The sequence below is a fragment of the Artibeus jamaicensis genome, unplaced genomic scaffold, assembly GCF_021234435.1.
Source record: "Artibeus jamaicensis isolate MK-2021 breed Jamaican fruit bat unplaced genomic scaffold, CSHL_Jam_final scaffold_916, whole genome shotgun sequence".
Classification (NCBI taxonomy): domain Eukaryota; kingdom Metazoa; phylum Chordata; class Mammalia; order Chiroptera; family Phyllostomidae; genus Artibeus; species Artibeus jamaicensis.
The window spans coordinates 46,641,363-46,651,518 of NW_026522059.1; the positions used below are offsets into that span (position 1 = coordinate 46,641,363).

The 10,156-nt window shown below is 46.9% G+C and overlaps 1 protein-coding gene across 1 annotated transcript; it reads left to right on the plus strand.

The window, feature by feature from the left end:
- Window positions 1-4,759: 4,759 nt before the first annotated feature.
- PENK (proenkephalin) lies at window positions 4,760-9,741 on the plus strand. The gene is made up of 4 exons (XM_037166856.2): window positions 4,760-4,877; window positions 4,961-5,017; window positions 5,488-5,628; window positions 8,549-9,741. The coding sequence occupies exons 3-4, from the start codon at window positions 5,491-5,493 to the stop codon at window positions 9,209-9,211; spliced, it is 801 nt and encodes a 266-aa protein (XP_037022751.2). The 5' UTR covers window positions 4,760-4,877; window positions 4,961-5,017; window positions 5,488-5,490; the 3' UTR covers window positions 9,212-9,741.
- The last annotated feature ends 415 nt before the right edge of the window (window positions 9,742-10,156 follow it).

The following is a 10,156-nucleotide window of genomic DNA, read 5'->3' on the forward strand; positions in this document are numbered from 1 at the left end:
GTAAGTTGAATACCTACACATTATATAAATATTATATATACATACTATATATAATATGTATATACACACATATTATACATATGATATATACCTTAGTTTTTATTCAAGCCAGGCAGCAAATCAATGTGATCGGTTTTACTTTCCCCATTGTATAGGTGAGAACAATGAGGTTTAGAGATGAACTTTCCAAAGTTTACCTACCCAAATGATAGAGAAACAGAAATTAACGTCAGCATTTTCTTACCCTAAACTCTTAATACCCAAATCCTTGTATTCCCTCTCGCATCTTGTTAGTTTCTAGAATTCCTTCCCCAGATGAATTTTCAAAAGATATATGCACACAAAGCAATCCCTTGGGCTAGACTCTAATGTTTGTACACAGCAAAGCAGACCGACGAGAGGAATTGTGGAGTTCGAAAGGAATGCTATCTAAAGAGGTCGAGCTCATTCTCTATATAATTTTATGACCCCCTGACTCTGTGAGCCCATCCCGTGGGTGTGGGAGCTGTGGAAGATGCAGCTACAAGAAGGAGCCCAGTTCCTAAACACGGCCCTGCCGAGTTCCCACGTAGTGAAGCCCTGCGCTGTGGGCATGCGCAGAGGAGTCCTCTCCGGAAGCTGGGAACCGGGAGCCGCCTCCCATTTACTCCAGTGAGTTCTTGCTGCTCAGAACGTGTTTAGAAATTCTAGAAGAGCACCCGTTGTGGAAATTGTTTCCTTGTTAAATATTTTCATTCATTCAATTAATATTCTGCCTTCTCTTCAGGTCCTATGGATGGGATCTAAAATTTGATTTGGGCAACAAGCAAAAACAAAAAGATCAAAGTCAAATTATTACATAAGGTTTAGGTCCAAAGAGGCAATACAATTTTTTGACAGGATTGGTTCTCTGGTGTGGCTATTAAATTCTTTCAAGGCAATTCCAAAAGTTGTTTTTAAAAACCAAGCTGCTGGAACAATCCATATGTTGGTTAGTCCACAGTTCTATCTTCTCTTAATCTAATGAGACATAATGGAACTTGTTTTCTTCATGGTCTAATTAGCTATGCTTAGTACTGAAATGTATTGTCCCCTGAAACCTTAAGGCAACACTGAGCAACCCTATTTCAATTCTAAGTCAACAGCAATACACACACACACACACACACACACACACGCGCGCGCGCACACACGCACACACACACACACACACACACTATGTTTAATATACTTAGTTTGGTTTCCCCTTCCCTGCTTCCCTTATTTTTATTTGTTGCTGTTCCCTCTCTCTCTCTCCAACACAGTGACACATATTTTATTATTTAAACTTTTAGGAAACTTTGTATCAGGTTACTTTTTCTTTCAAAGGGTTTATTTTGTTGGCTGAATTTTAAGAGTAAAGATGTATCAGCTCTTGCTTTCCTTAAAATGGGGGTTTGTCACACCATAAAAACCTCTCCTTCCAACCAATTTCCCGGTCTCTGCTCGAGTACTCTGAGCCAGAAGAAGAATCAAGTGATACTTCACTGTAACATCCCAAGCTCACAGAATCTTGTCTTGTGAAGTGCGTACTTTAGATTGTAACTGAAAACAGGCAAGTTTCCCCTGCCTCTGGCATGACTCCAAACACTGGAAATTTTAGAACGTGCCGTTTTATGGTGAAATGTTACACAATCCCCAGAGTGCAAAATGGCCGTGTTCTCACTACTGCTGTGTTAGGGAGAAAGGGGCACAGGGAAATCGGGTTCCAAAATAAAGTACGTGCATTTGGGTACCATGAAGGTAAGGGAAGAGAGGAATGGACACCGGAACAACTTTATTCAGTGCAAGAATCTCCCAACCTGGAGATGAAGAAAAACAACACTGAAAAGACTTCTTAAATCTCTTGTACTGGCTGACAGAACACCTAGGAACTGAGTGAAACACCACTCACCATTGGAGCGTGAAAAGCCTCATTACTTATTTTCTGAAATAAAATGCTTTTGTCTGACCCGAGGATCAGAAGAAGGCTTGACCTGGGAATCAGAATTCTCTGGATTAAATGCTTTAAGAGAATGTTCCTTTCCCTTTTTGGAGTCTCATTTCTAGAGCAGCTTTTTTTTTCCCAGAAAGCTATTACGAAATTTATTTCTTCTCCATAAACACTTAAAAGATCATGAAAAGGTAAGTTACCTGCAATCCACTGCCATCTTCCAAATAAAGAAATGAACACAAAAACGTATGCCCTTCACCTCCAGGGGAGACTGCGGCCAGTGGCCGAAAGGCATCCTCACTGGTTAGTGTATGCAAACAAGATCGACCTCTCGCCCCTCATTCGCCCCTCTGGCCAGTCAGCCAACACACATTTATCCAGCTCCCAACATGTTCCAATTACCCGAGCAGGTGTCCTGGCACTAAGCACTCTAGCACTACTCCCAAGGGACAACCTTTCTCTCTCCCCTGACATTTAAAAAGCCTCAGAGAAAGATGCAGATTCACCAAGAGAAACTAACTCGGAGCAAGCATTAATTTAATTGCTGCAACAGAAATAACCCAGACCTGAGATGGGTACCACGGGCAAAGAGGTGTGGGGGGGCAGAGTTCTGCCACTGTCTGGGACTATCACTTGGATGTCCCTTGGACACTCCGAGCTTCGGTTTTCCCATACACAGAAAAAGGGTGGAAATACTTATCCCTGGGCCTCGTCCAGCGTTAAGCCACTACTTTTCCAAGATTCTAGGGAGCTCGTTTCCTGTCCAGCACTATGTACCCTAAGAAAGTGATCATCTCACACACAGACACATACACACACACACACACACACACACACACGTTTCACCCTCTCGCCCTTGATCCCTTATTACTGATTGTGTGTTTAAAGTTCTCAGGGTGGTCCCATGTACGCCAGTGCTCAGACAGAACAAGTTTTCTTTCATTTTAGACAGGATTTCTTCGTGCGCTCCTTTACTACTGAATACTGCAGTGTGATTGGCTGCCTTTACAAAGTCCCGACAACGAGGGGACGTCTCAAGTACAGACGTCAGTTCTCCTTTCCTTTGGGGACAAGGTAAGTACCTGGAGAGGACACATCAGCCCCTGATGTGAAGAGTGTACAATGTCAGCTTAAAATGTATAAGGGGACACAATGCTTTCCTGGCAAGATGTTTTAGGACTATGCTGGGCATTCCGTCGCCCCACCCTGGCGCCCGCTTTCCCGGCCCCGACCACAAGGACGCCCCAGCCCAGGAAGTAGGCGAGGCGCCGGTGGTGCTCTGGGGCCACCCCAGGTGCGCGTCTGAAGCCCGTACACTGAGACCCGCTTCGGAGGAGCACCCACACCTGCACGGGAGAGCGCTGCCCTCTAGTGAGCGAAGTGGGAGACGCAGCGCTACCCGAGCTTCGGGGAGGAGAGCCCTGTGACTGCGGGTCCCCACGAAGGTTGAAGCAGTGGTCAGTCCTTTGCAAGGGGCGCTATGGCTGGGAAAGCCCCGAGGCCCATTCTCTTTGTATGCATGGGCTTTGGGACTCTCTATGTATGTATGGGTTTGTGGTTGCCCTGTAAGGCCAGGAGAGAGATAAATGCAAAGATAGATGGATAAACAGATGTGTGCTGGGTAAACGATAGACAAACGGGGAGGCAGCTGGATGACAGGTTATTAGAAACACGTTTTTGGAGCTTGCTACGTGCCAGGCACCAGTCTAAAGGTGTTTGTCCATCATTTCACATGCGTACCTATGTTACCTCTGTCCCTATTTTCCACATGGAGCAACTGAGTCCTTAGACAAGTTAAATAACTTGCCTCTTAGCAATTTTCCGTTGCGCTAGAAAGTGGCGGAGCGGGTCTCAATCAGGGGCTCCCGCCTCCACCGCGGGCTCTCCGCCCCCTCCCTGCCAGGGGGCTTTGCTCGCCCGGAGCCCGGGAGGCTGCCGGTCCCTCGTCGCTCCCTGGGCACGACGGTCCTGGCTTACCGCCTGCACACCCGCCCGACACCGCCTCGTACTCGTCAAACACCCGCAGGGACACCTTATCTGCTCCCCGGAGGTTAGCGATCGCGATTCGGAAGAATCACTGCCCGGGAAGACGGGAGAGGCGGGCGCCCCCCGCAGCGGCGGAACCGCGTGCAGGTCCCCGCGGGGCTCCGCTCCAGACGCCTGGGCTTCGCCCGCTCGGCGAGCGGTCTCACTCACGGGAAAGGGAAAAGCTCAGTCCTGGGATTTAATTTAATTTAAAATTCCCGGAAAGCTTCTATCGTTTAACCATTAACTGAGCGCCCACTGTGCGCCTGGTGCTGTGAGGTGTCACGGAAAAGAACTCGGAGACTAGTGCGGGACAGACAGGTCGATAAATAACGACTTTCGGGACGGCTGTGCTTCGTGCCCCCCGCAACCTCGAGGGCGCCCCGGAGGAGGCGAAGTAGGGGCCTGTTCCCCAGCTCGGAAGGTCTCCAGTACCCCAGAAACCTCAGTCAGTCCACCTGCCCCTCCTAACGCCCCACCTCGGCTCTGTCCCGGGAGCACGCACCCCGGGGGAGTGCAATTTCAGTGCCCTTAGCTGCGGGCATTTGATTTCATCCTACGCTTTCCCCCAATTTTCTAATTACCTCGGTTTGTCACCTGGCGGTGAGGAAAGCCACAGGCGCTCTCCCACACGGTCCCTCCCCATGGGGGTGGGGGCTGCAGCCTCGGGCGCGCGGGCCGGGACCGACCCCTCCCGTGCCTGCGTCGGCGGGGGTGGCGCAGGGCCTGCGTCAGCTGGAGCCCGCTGGCGATTGGGGCGCACTCGCCTCCTTCGGTTTGAGGCTAATTATAAAGTGGGTCCAGCCGCCGCCAGCCCTAGGACAGCCGTGAGAGGCAAGGCAGGCGCTCGGAGACCTGCAGTCCAGACCGCGGCCCCGCGACGGCACGGACAACCGCCACGGTGAGGCCGGAGCCTGCCCGCGCCCCCGGCGGCTCTTCCCCGACGCCCCTTGCCTGACACCTGCCTTCTCCTCTCCCTTCTAGTGCAGTGGCTGGGACTCGGCTTCTTCCACCAAGCTGCGCCACCGGAATAGCGTCCACGTGAGTGAACTTGCCCAGAGCTCGCCCTGGCCGCGCGCCTTTGGGGTCGTCCACCTGCTCTGTTTTATTCCGCGTTTCATTGCATGGGCTTCGCAACTTCCTTCCTGTCTGTGCCCCGGGTCAATGTCGCGCCTCTCCGGGCTCCCGCTTTGGCGCATTTGGTGTTTGGCTGTTCCCTCCAGAATCTTGCCCAGAGCAGCAGATGCCCTGGAAGACAGTCCTGGCCTGTCCTCCGAGCCCTGGGCTCGGAGCGACAGTGCCCACCTGGGAACCTCGAGGCGATCTGAGTTGTACCGGGGCCTCTCAAAACAGCGTGGGCCGGCCGGTCGGGGACCCAGACAGGAGCGTCCCTAAGAGTTCTGCTCTCTTGTCCCACAAACTCCCGGCTGACTGTGTCCCGGCGACGGTCCCTCCGAGGAACCCGCTCGCTTCGGGGCAGACTCCGAGCTCGCGTCCCTCTCTCCCTGCAGCCCATGGCGCGGTTCCTGAGGCTCTGCACCTGGCTGCTGGCGCTCGGCCCGGGGCTGCTGGCGACTGTGCAGGCGGAATGCAGCCAGGACTGCGCGACGTGCAGCTACCGCCTGGCGCGCCCGACCGACCTCAACCCGCTGGTGAGTGTCTGCGCCGTGGGTGAGCTAGCGGCGGCCACCGCGCGGAGCGTCTTCGGGTCACAATCGGTCCGCATCGCCGCGGCCCGGATCTCCGGTGACTCGGGTCTCCCGACTGTTCCCCTAAACGCTGACCCAGGTCCCGCTTTAGCTCTTAGCTTCGGGAACTCGCGACTACCTCGGGCCCGGTAAGGGCAGTCGCGTCCCCACACAAGCCAAGTTCATTTGAACCTCGCGGATACGGGAGCCCGCGGTGTGCTCTCTTCAGCACCTTGGAGAGCGCTGGGTTGTCACCTCACCTGTCCCAAGGAAGATGCTCAGTCACCCCAGCTCCTAACATCCCATGAAGGGACCCTTTCACACACAACCACACTCTCATCCTGCCCGCGGACAACGTCATTTTTTATTAGTGAGATTTAGTCGCCTTTTTTTCTGATTTAGTGTCTCTAGTGCTTTTAACCTGAGTTTCCTCAAGCCCTTACCCTCACCTGAGAGAGCTAAGGGATGAGAGAGGGAGGGATACGGGGAGAGGAAAGGGGGCGCGCAGTAGACAGGAGAGAAGGACACCAGCAGCTGTCTCACAGACAAGTGAAGCTGGAGTTCAGCTCCCGTGGTGTCTTGAACGTGCTTTTGTAAAACCCAGGAAAACAAGTTTGATTTGCCTATGAAAAAGGCACAGGAGAGGTGGCCAGGCCAGTGTCCAAAGAGGTGGCCACAGGGCAAGCATCCATTACACTGGATGGGAGGGGGCGGTGCTGAGAACAGAAGAGTCTTAATTCTAATCATAGTCCATGTGCTCTTGAATCACCACTGATGCTCTACTGGGCGAAGGTCCCAAATATGGGGCCTGGGAAGCTTCATTTTCACTAGCTCTCAATTAAGTATTCTTCTCAATTTGTTGAAATTCTGTGGTGACTTCAGCAGCTCCATAAAGAATAATGTATTCATCTGCAGAGGACTTACACTCCTCCCTTGAGCCTTTGAAGAAATTAAGCTATATAGATGCATAAAATAGGGACAAAAAATTAAAGAAAACTTTCGGGTTAAAGGTTTGTTTGTTTCACTTGAATTGCCTGATTCACTCCATGTGATGTGTACATGTGCTAACATAGCCTTAAAGAGGAGACGAATAATAGAGCTTTAGACTTAAATTACAAAAAAATATTGCCTCTTAGATAAGGGTAACTGATTTGTTTTGTATGGCAGGTTACATTTTGGGTTGTTATATTCTCTGTGGCAAATGGCTTTGTTAATGACTACGTTGTTAGAATTACAACAGTTCTGGAATTTTAGCTTGAATGCAAAACCACATATGAGAAATGAGGCTTCCTAGCCAAAACTAGGTAGCAAAATCAACATAACAAATATTTATTGACATTCTACCATGTGAAAGACACTTGTGACTGGCTCTGTGGTGGATGCACAGATATGTTGGCATGCTATGGCTGATGTCCAAACTGAGTTTGCAGTCAAGGTCTGATATAGCTGACACCTAAACATTTTAATTTTAATGACATTTTGATTTCTTAATTAGATATCAAAAGTAAAACAGGATCACTTTAATTAAATAATCTTTGAGTTTTTATATATGCATATATTTAATTTTCTTAGACACAAAACTTAAATAATCATCAAGAGTCAATTAAATAAATACATATCCTAAAGAATTTTGTTGCACTAATAAAATACTTTCTTACATTGTTAAAATATATATGTACTTTATATCAATTAATATACAAAATATTTTTAAATATCAAGAGAGAACCTGGTTTTTCTAAACCAAGGGTCAGTAACCTGGCTTTTACAAGTAAAGTTCAGGGCACTATAAAAAAAACCTGAAATGCTCAGAAATATAACATCTTCATGTAATATCAGCACTCTTTTTATTATAGCCAAATGATTTGTTGAATAGAATTGTTTTTTATTTAATCCTCATTGTATTTTTTCCATTACCATTTAGTCCCCTTTTGCCCCCCTCCACCCAGCAATCATCACCCTGTCTATTAAAATACATAGCCTGACTCTCACAATGATTAGAATTGAATTATATAATAAAAAGAAGGAGTTGTAAATGTATCATTTCTATTCTGTCAGATAATGTGATTTCCACTGGAAACAATATTTTTTCTGTATAACAGTAACTAATTGCTAAGAAAAAGTAACATGAATAATTTAAACATTAGCATATGTATGATTTCACATTAGGCCTCCATAATTATAAACATTTGATTCAAGATGATCGAATCTGTTTCAATCAATTAAGAGGAAAGAAAAGCAAAGCCTCTACTTTCATCAAATCAGTATGTCATAATGCAAATAATTTATAAGATATAAATTGAGTTTTTACAATGTCTTTTTCAAATTTATTTTGAACTTGTTTTTCTAAAGATTGAAATGTTTGTGGGAATATTCGATACCATTGCAGGTAAAATAGTAACACAAGGAAGTAAACAAACCTTACATCATTAATATTGATTTTGTCTGTAAGACAAGAAGATAAAAGGAATTGGAGGATAATCTCCCTAGTTAGGTAAAGAGAAATTTCTCCCTTTTGGTTGAAACACCCAACGTGAAATCGACAATGGAAAATTATCCAAAGAACTTAGATTGTGCAGGAAGCCAATCTGGGTTAAAACTGGGCGGAAAAAAAATCTTTTACGATATTGAAGTAGCACAATATATACAATCTGTTAAAATTCAAAGAAAATTTTTAATTTGTTTCAATGAATTCTCCACAATTTTTCCAAATCAATTTTTCTTTGATTTGCCTGTTCAGTATGATGAAAAGTTGCAATAAGAAAGTGGAGATTATTATGTGAGAGTTTTCACATCATAGCAAGTATATTGTGATCCAAACAAATCTGTTTACTTACTAAAATCAGAGAACCCCCTTTTCATCCTTAAATCTAATTCTTTTTTCCAGGCTTGCACACTGGAATGTGAAGGGAAGCTGCCTTCTCTCAGAACCTGGGACGCCTGCAAGGAGCTGCTGCAGGTATCCAAACTGGAGCTCCCCCAGGGCGGCACCAGCACCTTCAGGGAAAGCAGCAGGCAGGACGAGGGCCATGTGCTGGCCAAGAAGTATGGGGGCTTCATGAAAAGGTATGGAGGTTTCATGAAGAAAATGGATGAGCTTTATCCTCTGGAGCCAGAAGAAGAGGCAAACGGAGGTGAAATCCTTGCCAAGCGATACGGAGGCTTCATGAAGAAGGATGCAGAGGAGGACGACACCCTGGGCAACTCCTCAGACGCCCTGAAAGAGCTGCTGGGGCCCGGGGACGACCGCGAGAGCAGCCACCACCCAGAGGTCAGTGAGGTCGAAGATGTGAGCAAGAGATACGGGGGCTTCATGAGAGGCTTAAAGAGAAGCCCCCAGCTGGAAGACGAAGCCAAGGAGCTGCAGAAGCGGTATGGGGGCTTCATGAGAAGAGTGGGTCGCCCAGAGTGGTGGATGGATTACCAGAAACGGTACGGGGGCTTCCTGAAGCGCTTCGTGGATTCTCTGCCCCCCAACGAAGAAGGTGAAAGTTACTCAAAAGAAGTTCCTGAAATGGAGAAAAGATATGGAGGATTTATGAGGTTTTAATACCCTTTCCCATCAGCGACCCCTGGCCCTAGCAGGCCTTTCTCTGTCCCCCAGTGAGAGACTGCCTGGCCAATCCTGTTTCATTGCCATGCATAGCTTGCATTGTACAGCTGACTGTATTGTCTGAATAACTAACCCTACAACCTGAAAGCTCTCATTTCAGGTTCTGTGATCTTTTGAGAGTCTGTAAGCTCAGTATTGGTCTATTGCAGCTGTCTCGTTTTCATGCTAAAAGAGTTTTTGTCACCTTGTCCTTTATTTTTGGCATACCAATAAACGCTTACTTATTTATGGATCTAATAAACCCATTACCCCAACTGCATAACATTCTTGCGAGTTTCTTCTTCTTCACAGCCTGCATTCACCTCTGGGTCCCTACAGTAAATCCTAAACACAGAAACAGTCAAACCCTCTGCTTCCAACACAATCATCACCAGCCTCCTCCTCCTCCAATAACTGTGGATGCAAAAACAGTTTTAACTTAATTTCCTATACATAAAATCTTAGATGAGCAAGCATATTAGAGCAAATAAAATGTATTTTTACCCTCATACCTGGAAATCAAATACATGAAGAAAACTAAAAGTCTAGTAAAGAAACTAGCTATTCCATCAGATGTATGAACATCTATATTTACATCCAGATGAGCACATCTGTTTTCTTCAGCAAAGTATTTAGTAGTTAATTAAAGATAGTAAGAAATTTAGTAAGAAATTAAAGATAATTTCTTAATTTAGTAAGAAATTAAAGATAATTTAGCCCCATTTGAATAAAGGCGAAGCCCAGAAAGGCTAAGAAGTTGGCCCAAGCTTGCCCTGCAGTTGAAGGATAGAAAGAGAAACAAGACCCCAAACTCCTTGCTCCCACCCACGCAATGTCTTTCCCACTCTGATTCTCCATTTCCCGTCCACATCACTACCAAGAACTGGGAGAACTTGGGACGAT